Source organism: Numida meleagris, chromosome 3 (genome assembly GCF_002078875.1).
Source record: "Numida meleagris isolate 19003 breed g44 Domestic line chromosome 3, NumMel1.0, whole genome shotgun sequence".
NCBI classification, from domain to species: Eukaryota; Metazoa; Chordata; class Aves; order Galliformes; family Numididae; genus Numida; species Numida meleagris.
In genome coordinates, this window is record NC_034411.1 from 75,112,105 (window position 1) to 75,134,560 (window position 22,456).

A 22,456-nucleotide genomic window follows, 5' to 3' on the forward strand; every position below is an offset into this window, starting at 1 on the left:
AGGCATTTCTGAGCCAAATTTTTTCTGAGTCTTGAGAAGCTCAGCAACACTCTCTTGAGCCATTGTTACAAACAGAACTTCTGCCATCAGAATTATTATTTTAGTCATGCAAATGGCCTTGACATGTTTCTCTAGAGTCAACATGTCACGAGCGGTGTCCCCCAGGGCTCAGTACTGGGGCCACTTCTATTCAACATCTTTATTAATGATCTTGATGAAGGGATTTAGTGCACCCTCAGTAAGTTTGCAGACGACACTAAGCTGGGAGGGAGTGTTGATCTGCCAGAGGGTAGAAAGGCAGATCAGTAGGTAGAAAGATAGAAAGGTAGAAAGGTAGAAAGGAAAGGTAGAAAGACTGGATCGATGGGCCAAGGTAAACTGTATGAGTTTCAACAGGGCTAAGTGTCGGGTCCTGCAGTTTGGTCACAACAACCCCAGGCAACCCTACAGGCCTGAGGAGGAGTGGCTGGAAAGCTGCCTGACGGAAAGGGACCTTGATATGCTGATGGACAGTTGGCTGAATATGAGCCAGCAGTGTGCCCAGGTGGCCAAGAAGGCCAATGGCATCCTGGTTTGTATCAGGAATGGTGTGGTGAGCAGGACTAGGGAAGTAATCCTGCCCCTGTTCTCGACATTGGTGAGGCTCCATCTCCAGTATTGTGTTCAGTTTTGGGCGCCTCAGTACAGAAAGGAGATTGAGGTGCTGGAGCAGGTCCAAAGAAGGGCAACAAGGCTGGTGAAGGGCTTGGAGAATATGCCCTATGAGGAGCGACTAAAGGAACTGGAGCTGTTTAGTGTGGGGAAGAGGGGAGACCTTATTGCTCTCTTCAAATACCTGAAAGGTGATTGCAGTGAGAGCGGGGCTGGACTCTTCTCACTGGTGACAGGTGACAAGACAAGGGGAAATGGCCTCAAGTTGTTCCAGGGGAGGTTTAGGTTGGATATCAGGAAGAACTTCTTTACAGAAAGGGTTGTTAAGCACTGGAACAGGCTCCCCAGTGAGGTGGCTGAGTCACCATCCCTGAATGTGTTCAAAAACCATTTGGATGTGGTGCTCAGGGACGTGATTTAGTGGTGGGTAGTTAGAGTTAGGATAGTACAGTTAGGTTGTGGTTGGACTTGATGACCTTTCAGGTCTTTTCCAACCTGAGCAATTCTATGATTCTATGTCCATGTTTTCTATGCCACTGAATTTGCTATTTTCCCTGAATACTGTAATGGAATTAGAGATTTGGTTCTTTCCCTGTCTATTTAATACTCCATTTCTGACAGTCATCATTCTCAATTCTCTTAATTTGGAACATCACACTATCTCCAATGAGAATGTAAATCTGAATTTGATTGCCTTTTTATTAAAAATTATTGAAATAATTTTCTCTTTCCACTCTTTATTTTCTCCATCTCACCATAAATAAAATTTGTAAAAACAATTCTTTGTCCAGTCCTCATGCAGTAATGCTAATAAAAGCAATCCAAAGCATTTTTTTCCACATCAAACATGTTTGTGTATGTAAAGTAGTTACTTAACTACATTAAGGGACATTTAATCATGACTCTTACTAGGGATGATGCAGAAGCTGTATTCTATGAAGGGAAGTTCTTTAGGCACATTTGGCTATGGGGAACGCCGGAAGGCACATGATATTTCAGCACTTCTGAGTTTCTACTCTTTTTCACGAGCATTAATTGAAACTACTGTCTCTACGGTACAAAATATTACATCAAAATGTGAAACAGATATATCTGAGGGGAATAAGAGGAAGGAAGAAAGGCCAGAAACCTGTGATATTAACCGGGATGAATTAATTTGTTTTCAAATCTGTTTAATTCCTGTATGTTTAAGTTAGTATGTTCTAAAGCACCATCCATTTTTTGTAAAGTTATTAGTTGGCGTGCAGGAGCTAAGAGATACAAATAAGACTGAAAAAATATGTGGGATGCCCTGAAAGTAATGCCTCCTTATTTTATTATGTTGGCATATAATGTCAGAGATGGATGTCGGTGGTATGGCTGTAGAGGTTGAATTTTCCCATCAATATCCCGTTACATTTTGCTGCTGTGTGACAGATCGCAGCAGAGGGGCAGTCTGACACAATGGCATCTGACACAGAAGTGTGTATGAAACAAAGGCGTGTCATGACTTCCTCCATTTAAAAAAAATGGCACCCACTGACATTCATCAATGCTTGCTGAACATTTATTGAGACCAAACTGCAGATGTAAACACAGTGAGGCAGTGGGTGGTGCGTTTCAGTAGAGGTGAAAGCAACAGTGGGTTGTCTCTGCTGGTGAAGATTTCGATGAGTGTAGCATAGGTGGTGAAATGTTGAAAAATAATGTTTTGTAGCTGAGAATTTGCTGTATCAAACAGTGTTATTGTGCTCTTTGTATCTGTTGTCATTTCCATGGAAATAAACAGGAGACATTACTTTCAGAGAGACCTAAGTATGCCTGAGACTTATATCAATATCCCTTAAGTAAGAGACTGCCTGTCAGTGTGTCAGCTTTGCATGTCATCACTGCTAGTCCCTGAGTGCAAGGATTCATGGCATTATCACAGCTTCCTTCTCTAGGCCTAAATGCTAGCTTCAACACCATTTGTTTTTTATTATTATACAGTAGGAAAATTGAATGACTCACACTGCCTGCACACATTGGCTTATGCATTTGCACACAGCGGTCAGAGCCAAGGGTTGTCTAAATGATACATACAGTGGTGCTTTGAAAATTCATGTTCCAATGAGATCCCCCTCTCATTTCTAAATTACTGCTCTTGCTACTTACAAATGCATATGAGGCATCCACACTGGAAAATAAGCTCTCTTGTTATACTGAGGCTGATTGTTCAAGGGAGGACTTTTTTCCCATCACATCATCAATTTAAAGAGAAATATATCCCTCTTAGTGGGATTTGTTGCTCTAGAAGTACACAGTGAAAACATCATAAAAAGGCTATTAATGAGTATTGTTTAATTCTTAGGGGTTTAAGAGTAATTTCTGTGAAATGTTATTATGTTTTTAATGAACTTGTTCAGGTTTTGAATAGATTTTCAGGCTAGAAGGGACTACTGAATCATCTGCTCTGACCTTCTGTATTGCTCATAAAATAACATCCAGTTAGCCCTGCATTAAACCCACCGCATTTGTTTGAGTAACTTATTTCTCCCCTTCAGTTCATCCATTCTAAGGGATCCCTGGGTAGAACTGCCACTTAAAAAATATGGATGGAAGTCACAATTGAATTGGAAATGAGGGAATCCTGTCTCTCCTCTCCCAAAAAGGAAAAAGGGGAAAAAAAAAGTCAAATGATGACAAAAAAAAATTCCTGTAAAGTACTTCAAAACAGGGGAATACAAAAATACTGATTTACTGATACTCCTCTTTATAATAATGAATAAATCTGTAAATAGTCGTCCGTTGTCCCCTAAGCCTGAACAGCCTGTTCTTTGGCCTGAACAAGTCACTAATTTTGAGACATTCAGGTCTCAGTACCTCTTGTATGTTTGAGGTATCTGCTTTGGTATAAGACATACTGCACTCTTAGTTTTCTTCCCTAATTTATCGGGGAAGGTGATTAGATCAGCTACAAACCTGTTTGAGCAGATGAGTCTCAGTCACACTGACTTGATATACAGCTTTCAAAAGAAACAAAAATTAAAAGATCACTATGTAATATTTGTGTGCTTCACAGAAGGCTTATAGGATCTTCAATATAGTGAGCATATGATCTCTGTTACACTCAGAGATAAGCTGCAAATGTAGCCTGTGAATGGATCTGACAAGTATTGCCGTCCTGCTTGAAAGAGAAAGTCATCATGAAGAACGGGCTAAAATAGTTGCTTCTTTCATGGTTAGAAGCACCTAACAAGTAGTAACAAGAAATCACTTATCTATCAGCTGACTTCTTAAAAATATAGTCCTGCAAGAAACGGTTTTCTCTTACAGCCTCGTCAGCATCTGCATGCAGCCATGAAATGAGGAGCTGAGATGATAGGGACAGATGACAACAATCTAGTGATGACATTCAGTGCTGCAGAGCCTTCATTATCCCCCAACTTTGCTCAAATAACAGCTGCACATGAGCAATAACTAAGACCACTGACTGAATCCCCAAACTGGTAATAAGCCACACATCACCGTAAAGTATAAAAGATCCTGTAAGTGGCTACTTCTTTGCTACTGTTAAGAGAAAAGCTAGGGAGAAGAGAGTGCAAATACACTCACATCACTAAATGAGCCAAAAGTGGATCATATTTGAAAAATCACTGGACAGTCTAGAACTTGAGAAACACAGAGGTTATGTTGGAGGCTGTGGAGCACGCTTTAGAAAGTTTATAGTCACTGTGTAATAGCCTTTCTTTGACACTGCCTGCATACAGTGTTTAATTTAGGTTTGGATTTCTCATACTTACTGAGCTCCCAAGGAGCTGTAACCATCAATAATGCTTTCTTTTATCTCTGATTGGTTAAAAGACACTATCCAAAGCAAGTCCATCTTAGTTATATATGCTTTCATTAGCTCCCATCTGGACTGTAAGAGTGCATTTTATTTGAACATGAAGCAATCAGACCTTCAGAGACACCTACTAGCTGATTACAGAAAACAAATCATATTACTTTCCCCAATGATTCCACAAAGTATTGAGTCAGCTCAAGATTGCAGTGTTTATATTCAAAGAACCCCAGAAATCTCTGTTGCAATGAAGCCTTACACAGTAAGAAGAAAAGTGAGCAGCCTGAGAAAAGAACTGCCTTCAGATCCAGCCTGTAGAATCCAATCCCACAGGTCATCCCGTCTTCCCCTCAAAGGTGAATTTATGCATTATGTAAAAGTGAAAAGCATTCTACAAACACCAAAGCACACGACCACTCTCCTCTCTTCCCCAGGGGTGAAAAGGGAGAATGAACCCCTAGGGACAAATGCTACTCCTAGCAGTAAATATATCACACCCAAATATTCTGGTTTTGATGGGAGTATAAGGAGCAAAACCACTCGTACTGTGGACATATTATAGATGTTTCCACCTCTGATCACAATTTTTTTGTTCAGATGGATCATAGGAATTACATTAATTCTTCTGCTTTTGCTACTTATTATTCAGCAACTCTTTTCCTGACATTTATTGCAGTTCCAGCTACTGGATGGACTAGAGAAAGCGCATGCAAAGTAATCCCTTCTTCCCATAGTGAAATAAAAAGGCAATATATAGTGTGACTAACTTGCTTCTATCAGAAGTCATAATTCTTCAGGCAGACAGATGAAGGACAGCTTTTGCCCAGTTTACCTCTGCTCAGGAAGGACTCAGTTCTCCACTTCCTATGCCAGACCACTCCTGAGTTTTTATTACTAACTGAAAGATTATATCTGTAATAATATTATTTTTCTACAAGGTATAGCCCACCAGGAATAACAGATTAAATAGTGTTCTAGCTTAGACAATTGTTAGTGCACACCACATGAATTCTTTCCTGCCAGCTTCAATGAGTCTGAGTGTTTACATAGCCTGTTTCACAAAAGCTCTTACTTTCTTTGCAAGTCTTTTAAATATAGGGAACTGAAGCAAAAAGAAAAAATTATTATTATAATTATTATTAAAAATAAATAATGTGTTCCACATCACACTTATGTGAATATGCAACAACTTAATTGCCTGTAAGAGACTAGAACTAGCTGTGAATAGGGATTTTGGGGAGATGCTGGAGATCTGCAGGATCCTGTCCCCCAGACTTGATTCCATGCTCTCCTCTTGTTTCTTTACCACCTTTAGGAGAGTGCTAGCCCAGAAGGTTGGAGTTCAAACTGCTTGGTGGCAAGGATCAAGGCAGAGCTGGTGGAGCAGCCCTCTGATGGGGAGAACTTGAAAGGGAGACCTGACACCGCTCGGAGTGCGGCAGCCATTAACTCAAGGAGATGCGGCAGGGGAACAGCAAATGCTGCTGCTGAAATGGAGTACACCAATGTCAGCGTTGTCCTTGCTAGCTCAAATGCATTGCTTTCAGCTGGAGTATTTATTATTAATTATTATTAAATTTATTTAAGTGTAGTTTGCATAGATAGACACATTGTCAGTCACTAAGGACTTAATATCTAAATTAGCTAGGACAAATAAACACAAGATGAAACAACACTGTAGTAAAGAGAATGTGAGGGGATTATTAATGCAGAGAGAAATAGAGGAGTAATTGAAGTGTGGGGTTATTTAAGTGAGCCTCCAAAGATGAATCCAAGGATTTTAAAAGTAGTCAGTATTATCACTCCAGTAGCCTAGACCAAGCATTTTAGATGATACAAAAAAACAGGTTATAACATTGACATTCCCTGGCATATCTCAATTTAGGTCTTGAAACCTTTTCACAGGTGGGATTCAATTCTAAGTCTGAGCTCCTATTTCCTTGATTTTTTTTTGCAAAATATTCATTAAATGGGGACAAATTGGTCTTCCTGAAACAAGAAGGGATGCAGACGGTGAGGTGCAGCAAGGAAAAGGGAGAAGCCAAGGGAGCAAAGAGAGCCAGAAAGGAATGGCTCAAATGGGCCATTCAGACTGTGTACACTCAGATAAGAAACATGTAGGTTGTTCCTGGGGCATATAGCCTTGCAGGATTTCAGTGAATTTACCATTAAAATGGCTGGAGGTGGAAAGACAGATGCAGAATTAATAACATATGTTTAGAGTAGCTGAAAAGGATAATAACTGTATCAGCAAAGCACTACTAGATGAAGATAGGAGGAATGAGGAGGGCATGAAGGCCAAATGAGATCTAAAATGTCTTTGGCTCTTTAATAAAGAAAGGCTTTTATCTGAGGTCTTTTTCATTTCTTTTGTCCAGATAGAACAGACCAGCAATTTATACCATTTATTATATAAACCAGCATCCATTCTTCAGCTGGTGACTAGAATATATGTTTGAATTCTTCCAAAAAAAAAAAAAAAAGAAAAAACAACATAACAATAGAAGTGGAAAGTATTCTGACTCCTAGCTTCAAGGGTCAGCTGTTTCTCTCAAAAGCATCATGTAGACATACCTGGCAAAAGCAACTGACAAAGAAATTTCAGGAGAATAAGAGACTTTTGAAAGGTCATTTTCTCAGCTCTATTACCTCTTAAGTGCACTCCTAAAAGATCTCTTAAAGTTATGATCCTAGAATCCCCTTTGGTGGCCATCTCAAATTGGCAACTCTTAATTTTTTTTTCTATAATACCAAAGCTGTGCTTTAGTAGAAGTTTCCTAAAGCCCAAAATGGCTCATAAAACACGAGGGTTTCTGGTTGCTTTACGTCAGAGACTGCAGATGTTTCAGAGTGCATGCATGCTGAGTCTGGCCTGTGAAGGGGTGAGTCCAGCTTAATAGTTTTCTTAGGCTTCAGAGAAGGATTATTTAAGAAACAAAAGCTGGAAGCCACAGGGCAAATATTTTCAGTATCTGTTGCTCTTCTTTGTGTGATATTCCCCTGCTTTCAGCAGTATGATCCTTAAAATTGTCTTGTATTGCTTCGATTTAATCTCTGAAGTACATTTTTATAACAAAGCAATATTGTTACCAGGATCTAGTGTCCTGGGAAACAAGATTCCCAGTTTATAGGCTATACATGCGCTCCCATTTCCTTCTTGTAGCTATGTAGCTCACTTTTCCTCCAGCAAAGATAAGTTGTGGTATCCACAGCAAATCCTGACATGAAAAAAAAAATGATGTTAGAGAAACATTTAATCTCTTATCACCTTCTTTTTACAAGCTCTAAGTCCTAGAAACAAGAACCATACCCATGTTACTAAACATCCCTACCAGCAATGCTATCTATGTACTAGTGGCAAACCACTTCAGTGTGATTCCTTCCAGCACATTTCTCCCATCCTGCAGTTTTTAAAGCCTTGTTCTTCTTGGCAGATGGACCTCTCTCAAACACATATGAGACATTGCTTCTAGGTCCAGAACACGTTTCTGGGGCACTGCACATATTTTTCTCCTGGACAGAATTAATATTCAGAATTGCCTTCATCAGGAAAAAAAAAAAAAAAGTGGAAATCTAAAAGAACCCTAACAAAGTCTTATTTTGAGCGCATACATTTGCGGGAAAGCCCCATGATTCAGGGAAATTTTTTGTAATGAAGCAAAGTAGTAGGGAGAAAGAACAGTAGTAGATGGAAATCAGCCAAAAGTTGAGCCAAAAGCTGAAGATACATGGTTCTGTTGGGTCATTTTCCAGATAGAGTGTATAGGCATTTAATGGACCACGGCTTTATGCTTTGAGTAGATCTAGCCATACAGAAATTCTCTGGTCATGATTTGATGCGCAAAGAAAGTGTTCCCATCTGCAGCTCACACAGAACATTTGAGTAGAAATACTTTGTGTAGAACTTCCTATCTTGCTCCCATGTTACCTCTAGCATAATAATATGACCATAATATGGACAACAGAGACCTCACTAACATCAAAGTCTTGTATCCCACAGCTGCACATCTGCTTTGAAAACATGAACTTGCCAGGGGATCTTCTTTCAGCCTCCATCTGCTAGTCCCATGACTCTACTTCCTCACATTAGTGTCGCAAAGTCACATGTTCTGAAAACAAGCTCTGCCTTGTGTCTCATTTTCACCCCAGCAGGACCAGTTCTATCCTCTGGCCTAGAAGCCATGAAAGGAGGTTGTGAACCTCAGCAAACAAGGCCTCCTAGACTGCTAGCAGACTTATGGCATTCTCTGCCTTGATAAAGGATTATGTGGTGCCATATGGATACACACCCTTAATTCATGGCTTGCTTGGGGTCTCTTACCAATTGCCTGGAGCATGTTTTCCCTTGATGGTCATGAAGCACAAGAATCTGGAGCAAGACAGTGTTTGAAAAGACAGTTTGAAAGGTAACAGCCACATTCAGCTCACAAATACTTTGCTTCCATTCAGGAGGAATGCACAGAAACTGTATAGAAAACTAAATAACTTTTTAACTCTTCTACTGGTAAAGCACAGGCCAATGCCAAACCCAGGTAATCTCTGAGTACTTGGTGCCCTAGGCCTTGGCCTTGGCCAATGGCCACGCTGAGCATTTAATAGCATTCACATCCCCACACTACTGCTCAGGCTTCTACCCTAGTCTTATACAATTTTCTAATATAAACCATAAACTACAGTAGTATAGCTGTATAGATACTACCACTGAAATTATGCAGCTTCCCAAATGTGATGGTGGGTGCACAGTGTTCATGACAGAAATTACAGGCCCCACAAGCAGCTGGAAGAACTCCACATACTGCTGCAGAGTTAAATCTAAGCAATTAATTATGTTTCGTTTCTATGTTTGGTAGTGGTTAGGTCTGTTTCTAGGGGAAAAAAAAAAAAAAAAAAAGAAAGCATCCTCCTGAATATTTAACGTTTTTAACGTATTCTTTCATTTCTGTAATTAATTGTAGGTGCTTGTTTTTACTTACATGTAACTAAAGAAAAAAAAAAAAAAAGATGTATTTCTGAATAACCATACAGAAGCTGTTGTTTTAGTTTGAAAAATAAAGGAGACTGAAATGGCCTGATTAGATTTTAAAAAATAAATAAATAAACAGTGAAAAAATCCAAACAGCAAAAAATGGAGCTTTGCTGGCAATCTTAACTTGCAAGAAAATCTAATTCTAATGAGACAGAAAAGTTAGGAAAAGAAAGCACACCAAAAAAAAAAAAAAAGAGAGAGAGAGAGAGAGAGAGGGAGAGAGAGCCTTAAGAGCATTCCACTAAGAAATCTGATTGTAACACCAGAACTGCCTCCTTCACAGACGAAAATCTGTCTTCAAAACATCTGCAGAAGGGTTGCAGAAATAAATCAGCTCTCACGGAAACAAGACTTCTGTAGTCAGTACCACAGTACCACCTTGTGGGGAAATAAAAAAGGCCTCAGTATCGATTTCTTCCACTGAGCTGTTAGTTTCAGGAAATAACTATAATATAAGCATAAAATTCTAGCTGTGATGAATGAAACAGACCCAGGCACCAGCAACATATGTGATGCATGACTTCTCTCAGAGTTAAATTACTTGTTTTGAAGAAGCCATGTTCCAGTCAAGATCTTTCAGAAGTCTAATGTGAAAACTTCCTGTAAGAAAAATGACTCCTTTTATATTTGCCTGGATTCCTTTCCTGACTTCCATTTGCTGCAAATTTATTTCTCTAGTTACACTGAATCAAGAGAACAATTGTCTCAGGCATGTCGAATTCTGCCCCCACAAAATGCTTCATAAAGTTAAAGGCTATGACATAAACAAACTAACACCAGACTCCTTGAGACGACTTCTCTTATTGCTTTTCTGTAACTGATGTAGTGATTAGATACAGTAATATTCCAGAGTACATTTGAAGAAATAAGGTTATCAAATTCTCATGCCCAAAGGGAACTATCACCTGCTTTTCTCCGTTTCTTTTACACAGTGAAAGAAATTTGTATGATTAAGTAATTGCTGGCAGTCAGAAGAAACAGTCACACAGTTGTCATATTTTAAGAGCTCTATTAAATGAAACTTTCACACTTTTAAAAATAACTTTTTATACACATCCCTGCAGCACTCTTTAACTCTTGCTCTTAATGACATTTTGGGGTATTCTGTACCAGATACTGCCAGTCAGGCTAAATTGGAACAAACAGTGCCAAAGCATGTATAACAACCTTCAATTTTATGTTGTCCTGAGAATGAGGGGAATATTTGTTTTTATTTTTGTTGTATATAAAGAAAGTTTCAACCTTGTTGCATCCATGCTTTGGAAAACCTCTTACTAACAGAAAGAAATTCCCCTGGACATGCTTCCTAGCTCTTCTGTTGGTGCTCTGTGCCACATTTGCCAGCCCCATGCAGAAGTATCAGAAATTTCTGGGGGCCTCCAAAGTCACTAAGATGACTATGGGGTGAGAAATGGAATCAAGCCCCAGGTGTCTAAGTTTGTCATACAAGCTCCATGTACAGTCAGTAGAGAAAGGCATTTCTCCAAACAGTAGGTCATCACATTCTAATATAAACGTATATGGTAGATGGGAAGGAATACCCTCTGAAGATGCCTCTCTCTCTTTACGGATGGTACTTGGAAACCAGACACCTAATTTTCAGGTCTGGGAGGTCAGAGAAAAGACATGCAAGTCTTAAAGCTAACATTTTAAATTGTTTGTGAATATAGGTATCAGTTATATTTGCTTTTTCACCCCTAATCATGAGATCTACATACTAAAATTGTTCACATACACATTCCTTCCTCTTCACTAGTAGGCCCAAGTGATACAGATTTAGATTCCCCGGAGGATGTTAGCCTCTAAGTCTCATCAAGTTAAATGAATAGATAATTAAATGGCTTTGAGAACTGGATCTATCTGACCTTAGAATTAAGCAATTTATGCAGTGGTATTTCTTTGCATTTCAGTGCATCTAGTTCCAAGATACAAGAGGAGAATAGCTGCAGTGTGCCACGTAGATACCAGAGGGCCTTTGCAGCTGCAGCTCCACTCCATCATGACATGATGCAGTACAAGCTTATCAGCTTGACAAATCAGCCACTGAACAGAAATATCTGCATGCTTTTATTTTCAGGTTTTTAATTGTTCATCTTTAATGTTCTGGTTTAAGGCTTTTGCAAGAAAAAAGAAACAAATTGTGTCTCAGATTGACCAACAGGAGATAAGTTATCACTGTAAGAGCCATTCTTACTGAATTGTTTAATCACTGTGCAAGAGACTGTTCTAGTGCATCATGGCACTCCACACACTCATGTGTCTTGCTAAAACACAGAGGGCTAACATCTCTCTTTAGAAATATAATTTAAAAGTCATACCTGTGAAAACTCCCTCCTCTTCTCCCAACTCATGAGTCTGAAATTTAAAGAGATGAAAAAAAAAGATTGATACTCATTCTTTGGGATGAAAAAACTCCAGACATTAAAATGCTGTCTCCAAAATTCATCTTGCACTTCAAAACAAGGCCTTACTCACATATGTCTATCTCAAATATATTTTTTTCGAATTATGAACGTACCAGTTCATTTCAATATATACTCAGCCAAAAAAAAAAGAAAAAGACCATGATTAGAATTCATTACATTATTTACACTTTTAATAGCATTAATTTGGCCAATGTAAGATTGAAAAAGACCTCCCTAGGCAATGAATACTGCTTGCTGCTCTCACAGGTAGTTATGTCAAATAAATGATTTCACTGAGCAGGCACCAGACAGATAAGCAACTTTGGCCCTGATGGCTAGAAAGCTGTTTCAGCTTTCCAATTTACATGCATTAACAGCATTCTTGTGCCAAAGGAAGTTTCCTGTTGCCTGAACATCACTTTTCCATCAATGCTGTTTACCTTCCCAATATCTTTATCTTTCCAATCTCTTTCAAAAGAGGCAACATATATCCTCTCTGTTTTGCAGGGTTAAGCATGCCAAGTTGTTTTATTTTCCCTTCCGTGGTAAGCCCTCTCTTATCTTGGCCATCTTAGTAGCTTTTCTCTTCAACTGCTTTGGTCGTAATGCATTTTTCTTGGAATGCAGACAACCAGTACTGTAGAGGCTTTCAAATGAGTTCTCATATAACCTTATATAGATTTATCGGGTATATCACGTAAGATATATACATGATTGGCCTTTTTACTAGGCACATTACTTACAATGCTCATAGTCCTCCTAAAACGAGTTAAAATGTGTGAGTTGTATTCTTCATCTATTCCCAGCAAGCCTCTTATAGGATAACTAAATGCTATGAATCCTGAAGTTAATTCATGAAGTCGCACTCTAATATTTTAAATATTAGCCACTTTTATTTCTCATGTCCTTGGAGTCATCTAATTTTTCCCATTTGATATTCTTATCCCCCTCTCCATTAACTATGCTGTCTAAACTTGTGTCACCAGAAAGTATGTCACTCTCCTAATTCTTTTGTCAGCATCATTAATGAAATTATTAACAAGGTTGATCTCAAAATTCAATCTTGAAAAAATCTATTAGTAACTCCTCTCCATTCCCGTACTTCCCTTTTTATAGTCCCCACTGTCCTCTGACTGTTCCAATAGTCTCCTTACCTACTTTCAGTTCTTTTAATGATTCTTATCATTCTCAGCTTAATTAATAATTTCCCACAAGGCAGTAAATCAAACACAATCAAGACAGAATAGTTCTATTCCATTCCTCATGCCTAAAAATATCACAGAAATTATCAAAATTTTATTTTGTTAATCTGAGATAATACGCCCTTGATTAAAAAAGATGTGACATTTTATTCTTCATACCTCCATGTTCCTTATTATGCTCTCCTACAAACTTTGTTTTAAAGCCTTGCTTTAAAGCTCTCTGAGAGCAGACCATGTATTTAAGTACCTGGATCACTTTGCACCTATCAAAAATACTTTTTTTTTTTATAGTTACCTGATAGCACTTCTGCCTTTCTCTAAAATATCTCCTATTGGAAACTTCAAGTACCATTTCTTTCAGACCTTTTAAATGAAGATCAGCCAGTCTATTGCCATGAGACTCTGATCCCTTGCGTGTTAATTCTTTACTATCCTTTTTTCCCACTAGCCACTTAGCCAGTCAGCCATCCCAGCTTCTGGGAAAGTGTTAATTTAGTTTTGGGACTGCATCTAGATCATCTCTCACCTTTATGCCACCCTTAGTGCACAGTGGCTGCATTACAACTCTTTCCTTGCTCTCTGGGTGGTTTAAGCTGCTGGAAACCTTTGAGATCTAACATGCTGCAGATTAAGTGGTGGAATACACTTCAAGAACAATTGTGACTACCTGAGCTCCTGAAATATTCATATGAGAGAACTTTCTTTTTCCTTTTATCAAAGTGAATAAAGTTCCTTGCATGTACTTGTGCTTATGCATTTATTCTGCAAGGCTTTCTTTTTTTTTTTTTAAATGCATACTTTTCTTTACAAATGAAAGGCATACCTCAACTGAAGGAATCTGAAAAAATTCACAGCCTTTCAGAAGATTTTACGTAGTGTGGGAAAGTCTTTGCAGAAAGGAAAAGGGGAAAACATGAAGCACACTGGGGTTCCTATCACAAAGTATTCAGCGGAAGACATCTCTGTGCTGCTTTGCAAAAGTTTTCCAAATACAGAAAGAATGGTCTTTTTAGTGGTGCCCAGTGACGAGACAAGAGGCAATGGGAATAAACTGAAACACAGGAGGAATGAGGTTCAGATTCCATCTGAACATGAGGAAACACTTTTTAATGGTGGGACTAACCAAGAAATCTGACAGGTTGCCAGGAGAAGTTGCATGGTACTCTCAGAGGAGCAAGAAGCAAAAGAAATTCAGTGTATTCAAGACACAACAATATTTCCCTTGTACACGATTACCTGCATAATATAACCACACTGATCTAATACTCCCTTGAGCTCTTCAAAAGCTGACTGGATGTGGTCCTGGGCAAACTGCTCTGGCTGGCCCTGTTTGAGCAGGAGTTGAACCAGGTGGACCCAGAGGTTTTTTTCAGTTTCATCCGTTTTGTGATCATGATTGATATTCACAGTAAAATTTGACATACACAAAAAAAAGCTGTAAGTAAACTTAAAGAGCTGCATAAAAAGAGTGTACCAGGCAAGAATTTCACCATGGTGAACAACAGACATCTTTCAATACTGTCATAGCAATTTGTCCCTATGAAATAATTATTGAACTCTGTATAAAGAGGGCTGGTTTGGCTACCAGTTAGGACCTTAAGTTAAGGCCTCTGACATGGTCCCACACGACGTCTTTATCCCTAAGTTTAGAGAGATATGGATTTGATGGGTGGACTATTCAGTATATAAGTAATTGGTTGGATGGCTGCAGCCTGAGGGTGTGGCCAACAACTGCAGGTGAACATGTAGGTCAACAGGTCCAGGTGAAGAGCACTGATGAGTGGTGTCCCCGGGGGGGTCCATGTTGGTATCAGTGCTCTTTAATATCTTTATCAATGACCCAGACACTGAGATCAAGCATATCCTCAGCAAATTTGCTGGCACTAAGCCAAGTGGTGCAGCTGGTACATTAGAAGGAAGGGATGTCAAGGGGGCAAGCTTGATAAGTTGGCTCACAAGAACCTAATGCATTTCAGCAAGCCCAAGTGCAAGGTATTGCACTTGTGTCAGGGTAGTCCCAGATATATGTTAAGAGCAGCCCTGTTGAAAGTCCTAGTGGACAAAATCTGGACACGAGCAAGCAGTGCATGCTTGCAGCCTGGAAGGCCAACATTATCCTGGACTGCATGAAAAGAGAGGTGGTCAGCAGAGAGAGTGAAGTGATTGTATCCCTCTACTCTGCCCTCGTGAGGCTTCATTCAGGCCTGGGGCCCCAATACAAGAAAAATGTGAAGCTGCTGGAGCAGATCCAGAGGAGGGCCATGAAGATTATCAAAGGGTCGGAGAACCTCTGCTACAAATACAGGCTGACAGAACCTAGGCTGTTCAGCTTGGAGAAGAAAAGGCTCCAGGGAGATATCATTACGGCCTTTCAGTCTTTAAAGGGAGCTTATTAACAAGAGAAAGACTATTTACACAGTCTGGTAGTGACAGAACAAAGGAAAATAATTTTAAACCAAAAGAGGGGAGATTTAGATAAAATATTAGGTGGAAATTCTTTACTCAGACAGTGGTGAGGCATTGAAAGATGTTGCCCAGAGAAGTTGCGGATACCCCATCCCTGGGGACATTAGCCAAGTTGGATGGGGCTCTGGGCAGACTGATCTGGAGGGGGGAAACTGCCCATGGCAGGGAGGTGGAACTTGATGATCTTTTAAGGTTCCTTGCAACTCAAATCATGTTATGATTCTATGTGTTTCTTTGTGCGTCCCATACTACTGGCTGCCAGGGATCTGCTCTGGCCTATAATCTGCAAGGACAATACAGCTCATCTACAAGCTCTTGTCACTCAGTAATCCAGGCTAATTCCTCTCCTTTTAATTCCTGCAGGTTTCCTACATACAGTATGCATCCAGACATTTTTCAACACACAGATGAGACAAGGCAAATGATTCACAGTCAGATCTACAACTGGTGTGATGGTCTTTAATCACACACGATTCCTATGAATTGAAATGACAAAAAAACCTCATGTTTACAAGACAATATTTCACAAAGAAAAGAATCAGCCTTGTCAAAAATATAAATTATTCCTGTGTTTAGAGCTGGAAGGGAATGTTTCTTCATGTAGGTATGCCAATTGTTGAGATCATCCAACACCTTCCACCACTTCTTTCTATCATCATTCTTCCATTTCTTAAACTTAGGTATCTTAACCAACAAAAAAATATACATACATTTAAAGTATGACATAATGTGAAGCTTCCTCTTTCCAAAAATAAAAATAAAAATAAATTCCTTTTTTCTTAATTAGGTTAGAGGAAAATATTGATAGTTTGCTCTTCTTAAAAACCTCCTACAGTTGTCACATTGGGTTATTTTAAGAGAGCTGGAACCCAAAATTTGGCAGAGGGCAGCTATGATAATACATGCACACTTCTGTCTGTCCTCAACAAACGTGCCCAAATTCTAAGCTTTAAGATTCTTCGTATGCTCGTTAAATTTTAGGTAAGATACTCTGACATTAGGACTAAATGTCTCAGTTCTGTTCATCTGGTCACCCAGATTTACTTTATGTTTAACATATGACCTTACTGCCTATCTCAAACATAGTTCTTAATTCTGTTCCACAACATCAAGATGAACAAACAGCTCTACTGCAGTTAACTCAGGTTTGAGCACTTGTGTGCACTTCACCCATGGTATCTTGAGACTTCAAACAATCTGTAAGCGATGACCTCCCATGAAATGTAATTTCTTTTCAACATTAGACATAGAGTTTAGATACAGAATGTGGTCTTTCCCAGTTCTAAGTTTCTCTTCTAATCAAAGCTTTTCTCCCAGATGAACAAGGCCTGTGATGGTTGCAATTGGAGTGCTTTTTTTTCCTTCAAACTTCAAATGTGTTTGTTGAATAAATATTTAAAAACTGTTCTATTTGAGAGTGCACAGGTTGTTCTCAGTCCTCAAACCCAACACACAGCTAATTAAGACTGTGTCAGTCAGAAAACAAAAAGAAGTAACAGCAACATTTCCACTTTCTTAAAATCCTATCTGATCTTCACAATGCTGACATTTTGATAATGATGACTCCACTTTCACAAAAGGGAGAACTCATTATTTTCAAGATACATATTTCTACATCAATTTCAGAACGGAAATGAACTGCAGAAACAACTATAATTGGAGTGCTTTCCTCTCTGCTTTTAATCCTCATCCACAAAAAAAAAAAAAAAAGTTACAGAGGAATCAAACTATTAAAATATAAAAGACAGCAACTATCATTTGCCTGATGTATATCCTCAAGAGAGGTCAATGAAACTAACGGAAATCCAAATACTCAGTTACTATCATCAGAGACCCCAACCACCATCTAAAGTACCACCACACACTTAGCCATCTTTCCAAAAAGCGCTAATGTAGTTCACCTTCCCCAGTGCATAATATGTGAGCACAAATCCAACAAAAAAAAGTTTTAAGTTGAGAACTGTATCTAATACCACACTGAAGGCTGCAATTTTTGTCTCTGGTTGACTCTATGCATTGTCCTGAATCTGTCTTAAAGGTGATTAGAGGACTGATGCAATCCATTCAGTACTACATATTTGTCAGAGAGATGTCTAAATGTTAGGAGTCTGTTTTCAACCTGACCTAATCTCTTAAAACCTCAGAAATCCATATTCTTCATTCTCCAAAAGGCAATATATTGCACAGTCAGCACCTAAGATAGAAGCAATACCTGCTTGAACACTAGTATTGAACTTTCCTTTAAGTTATCACGGTCAGGTACAAGTGTGTTCATGAGAGGGTCAGGTCGGGTATTAGGAAAAGGCTCTTCACTAAAGGGAGGTGGACCTGGAACACGCTCCCTAAGGCAGTAGTCATGGTCCCAAGCTGACAGAGTTCAAGACGTGTTTCAACACTTGTAGACATAGGGTTTGATTTTGGCATGATTCTGGACTTGGACTCAACAATCCTTGTGGGTCCCTTCCAGTGGGGGATATTCTGTGATTTGTGACACCACAGAATCACAGAATCATAGAATGGCATTGGGCTGGAAGGGACTTTAAAGACCATCTAGTTCTAACCCTCCTGCAGGGAACTCCATGTCACTTTGTGATAAAGATTGGCACTAATGGTGGCTTTCATGCAGGCAAAACTAAAAAATACATCTGAGTATAAGCAGGTGCTAGTTCTTAATTATCCAGAGACTACAAATCTGGAGAACACCTCAGCCATTATGAACATGTGAACCTAAATATAATCTCTGAGAAACTAGGAGCTCTGAATAATCAATCCCATTTCTGGATGAAGTAGATATTAACCAGATTTTGTGATAAACCTTTCCATTTCTAACCCAGGCATCTTTAGATCATTCTAGAGCAAAACATATTGGATAATCAAGAAGCAACAAGAATTCAGTATATTCAGGATATGAGTCTGTTCCCCATGCACACAAAGGTCACTTGTACAATGCAATCACACCAATCCAACCCGTTCTAGAGACAAGTTTGATCATGTGTGCAACATAGTCAGTTGGTGCATGCACCACAAGTTTGTCTGGGGATTTCTGGACTGCTATACATTTGGAAATCCTGGACAAGACACTAAAGCTGACAAAAAAAAAAAAAAAAAGTCATGGGGGGAGCAAAAAACCCAAAATGATAAAGTATCATAGAAAAAAAAAATCAGTAACAGAAACAAGAGTGCTTTTATTCTACTCTTTCTAACAACATCTGCACCATCATGATGGTAAGTTAATGCACATATCACTCACTGGTCTTCTCTTTCCTAGTTAATTGTTTAAACAGCTTTTTCAGGCTCATTCTGTAAATCAGCTCTCTATCCTATTTACTTAACATCACTGCAAGGTACAAACATTTTTTAACATTTTAGCAAGAAAGCTATGAAGGTTCACCAAATTTACTAAAAATACATGCTGTTAGTATTTTACAGTAGCATAACTTTTATACATTGCGTGGAGGCTAAACACATGGCACTGGAGCACAGCTGTTTCAGTGAGACACAGGAACCACACACACTTCATCCCACCACTGGTTTCACACTGTGGGTAGCCCTAAACGCTAAATCTGGGAGCTCTATCACCAAGATACGGATGCATTGCTCAAGCCAGAAGTGCAAGCAGGCTCTGGCTGTTGGCAGCGCAGGCTCGGATTTCCATTCGTTGTGGACAGGAAAGGGAGCGGTGGAGGTGTGCGTTCATTCCGCAGTCCTATCCCTTTTCTGCTATGTGTTTACAACAGTAAATTACCCTCTACTCCCCAGCTGCCCTCCTACGCACATACTTTCGTGAGTAAGCGCTGCTTTACAGCACGGGTGCTGCACTGCGCCTCTGTCTTCAGAGAAAACAAGTCCCAGGATGCATGTCCACCATGTGCATACCTCCTTCCTAAATAAACGCACATACGTACACGTCAGGAACAGGTATATCCAACATTTCAGAACTTTATAGAGGTGAAATGATGGGGACCTGTGCGCCCGCCGGCCTCCGTAAAGCCCCAGGGCACTACCGCCCGCCAAGGGTCGCCTCTCGCTGCCCTACGGCTAAGATGGCGACGCCTCCCTCGGTCCCCACCCCGCCGCGTCCCGCAGACACCCCGCATTTCTCGCTGCCGGCACCACGACGGGAACCGGGACACCCCACCCGTGCCCACCCCTCCCGGCGCCAGTGCTACAGGAAGAGGAAGCGGGGCCGGCGAAGCTCCCCCTGGCGGAGCCGGGCGGCGGAGCGGGGGGCGGAGCGGCGGTGCCGCCGCCAGGCCGTGGCCCCTCCGCGGCCGCCTGAGTAGCAGCGGCTGCCGGCGCGTTTCCACTTCCCGCCCCCTCCCCCTGCGCTCCCTCCTCCGCGTCCCCAGGCCGGGGCGGCAGGAAGCGGCTCTGATGTCAGCAGCGGCGGCCGCGGCGCGGCTCTGAGCGGCTCCCCCACCCCCGCCGCGGGCCCTCGCCCGCTGCTGCCGCCGGGGCGGGCGGAGGCGGCCGGCTTCGGCCCCAGGGGAGCCCCTTCCCTTCGCCGGGGACGCGCTGCCGAGGCGGCTGCCAGGCGCCGGAGAGGCCGCGGCCTAGGGCGGCCGGCGCGGCGCGGCGCGGGGGTGCGAGAGGGCTCGGGATGCAGAGCGGCGGCGCCGCCGGCGGGGCCCCCGCCCGCCGCCACTGAGGCCCGCGGCTGCCGCGGATGCGGCCTCGCCCCGCGCGGCGGCGCCTCGGCCAGGCCCTCCCCGACCTGCGCTCGCGCGGAGGGCAGGAGCCGCCGCCGCGCCCCGACTAGCGCCGGCCCGGCCCACCGACCGCGGCCCCCGGCCTGCCCTGGCCTCTCCTCCCCCAGGTGAAAGAGGAGGGATGTCCGCTGCCGCCTCCGCTGAAATGATTGAAACCCCCCCCGTCCTCAACTTCGAAGAAATTGACTACAAAGAGATCGAAGTGGAAGAGGTGAGTGGCAGCCCGGCCTCCCCCGGCGCGGCCTCGCGGAGCGGCGCCTGCCCCAGGGCCGCGCTCCGTGCTCGAAAGGGGCTGCGGCGCTGCGGAGCTCCCGGCGCGTACCTGTGTGTCCCCCCCTGGGTGCCACAGTCCTTGGCGCCGGGCAGGAAAAGGCGTGCAAGTGCCAGGTCCCTCGCTTGTTGCTGACACGAGAGCGAGGGGCTCCAATGTGGGCTTTTATTTTAGCAGGATCTGTTCGTTCCGGGCTTTAAAATTCCCAGAACGTCACGCGTTTTAGTACGGGGAGTTGTCAAGCGCTATCACAAGGAGGAACTGTTATTTTCGTTGTTCCTTTCAAATCTCTTTTTCTGAGTGCCTCTGCATTCTCTTTTTGCCACCTAACTGCATCGTTGTGTGTATATTCATTGCATCAGTGCCAACGATTTCCCAAATTTACAACAGTTGTAAGGGCGCGTCTTTTATTTTTTAGCGTAGGCTGACTATGTTGCACTTGTGGATCTGTAACACTTCACCTGTGACTTGTCACTGTTACCCAGGAAGTGGCACTAGGTTACCTTGTAACATAGTATAATCTCCCGCTTCTGTACAAAGTTTCACAGGAAGTGACTCTCTAAAGTTCTTCGAAGTTGGAATTGAAGGATACAGCACAGAATTTCATACCTGCCATTTTGCCTCCTGGATTTCTTGTAGAAACAAGATGTATGGGAGCTGGTAAAGTTTAACTCCTTTATTAAAGCATATACACCTACTGCGGGGGTGTTCAAAACTCAGAAACACACAAAATATTCCTGTTGGACTTCTCTCCTCTGGTGATGCCTCTGTTGGCATGAAGCTGCTTCACGCAGATTCATGCTGAATTTATTCAGGCTAGTTTGTGGTTGGGACCAAAGAGCCATCCAAGCCTGCTGAAATAGTCTTTGTGCTTTTATTTGTTGATTACTGTCTCTCAGTAATTATCATATCTTTTTTTTCCTTAAGATACTCGTGTGAAATAAAATTTAGCTTTTTGTAGTGGCTTTCATGGGTATAACAAGCAGTATCTCGTATTAAATGGCATGCTAGACATTAATTTGGTCATAATCACTATACTGGGCTCACATAGCCTGGGAAAGCTCAGAAAACAAAGTCTGTGGTATTTCAGTAGAACACCAGAGCAGGTTGTGCTGTATTCAGATAGCATCATGGTACCTTCAGCTTTCACCATATCAGACACTGGAAGCTCTCCTAATGCTTTCCAAAAGATAGCCTTTTTTCCTTTGTATGGATATTGCAGTCATGATGATTTTTTTTGACTCTCTAAGATTTCCTCTTCCTTTATACATTTAACTGTTGTTGAAATGAGGGAATTTCATGATTTTTGGGAACCAAAGGTATTTTTGCATTTGACGGTATGTTGATGCTTGTGCATTGCTTACTAATGGACAAGGATCAAGTCACATTTTTCAGGAGAAATTGCTCTCCTCACCCAAAGAAGAAAATAAAGTTGATAGGAATTTAGCCATCCTGAAAAGGTGCCCAGTGGTGGCTCCTGAAAGTTAGTAACACATATAATGCCTTACACATAGCACTTTGAATGAATAAAACACTATGCAAATCTTTAATCCTCGCAGCACCCTTGGGAAGACTATTAGCAAGGGCTGTATTGCCATTTACATGTAGGAAATATGGAGCTGCTTAGCGTGTAATTGGTGTAACTGGAATTTATCGTTCCAAGTTTTAGCATTCAGAGCATGGGTATGCCTTACATACTTGCCATAGTAGCACCTGCAGAGACAGGAGTATATCTAAAAAAATCTATGTAGAGATGATGCCTAAGCAGCAATTTGTGCTTTATTTAATGTGATTGTTGCATTATCCTCAAAGTAGTATTTCTGTTGGAGGTGACAAATCTCATGTAATATAAGCAAGGGAGCCTTGATGAAGTGTTCTTGTCATGAGGAAAGCTGCTGACAGCTGTTGTAACATTTTGAGTTAC

General features: G+C 41.3%; 1 protein-coding gene and 1 long non-coding RNA gene across 6 annotated transcripts in view; one reads left to right on the top strand and one right to left on the bottom strand.

The window, feature by feature from the left end:
• LOC110395625 lies at positions 994-19,924 on the bottom strand. The gene is made up of 3 exons (XR_002436527.1): positions 19,332-19,924; positions 11,798-11,834; positions 994-7,671 (listed from the first exon to the last, which is right to left on the bottom strand). It is a non-coding gene; the product is annotated as an uncharacterized LOC110395625 (long non-coding RNA).
• Positions 20,145-22,456, top strand: part of MAP3K7 (mitogen-activated protein kinase kinase kinase 7) — a 50,690-nt gene continuing 48,378 nt past the window's right edge. For 3 of the 5 annotated variants that reach the window (XM_021390247.1, XM_021390248.1, XM_021390249.1), the window contains exon 1: positions 20,145-20,472. In XM_021390247.1, the coding sequence (XP_021245922.1) occupies positions 20,383-20,472 (90 nt within the window). In that variant the 5' untranslated portion in view covers positions 20,145-20,382. The remainder of the gene's footprint in view (positions 20,473-22,456) is intronic. The other 2 variants (XM_021390251.1, XM_021390246.1) reach the window with 2 other exon arrangements.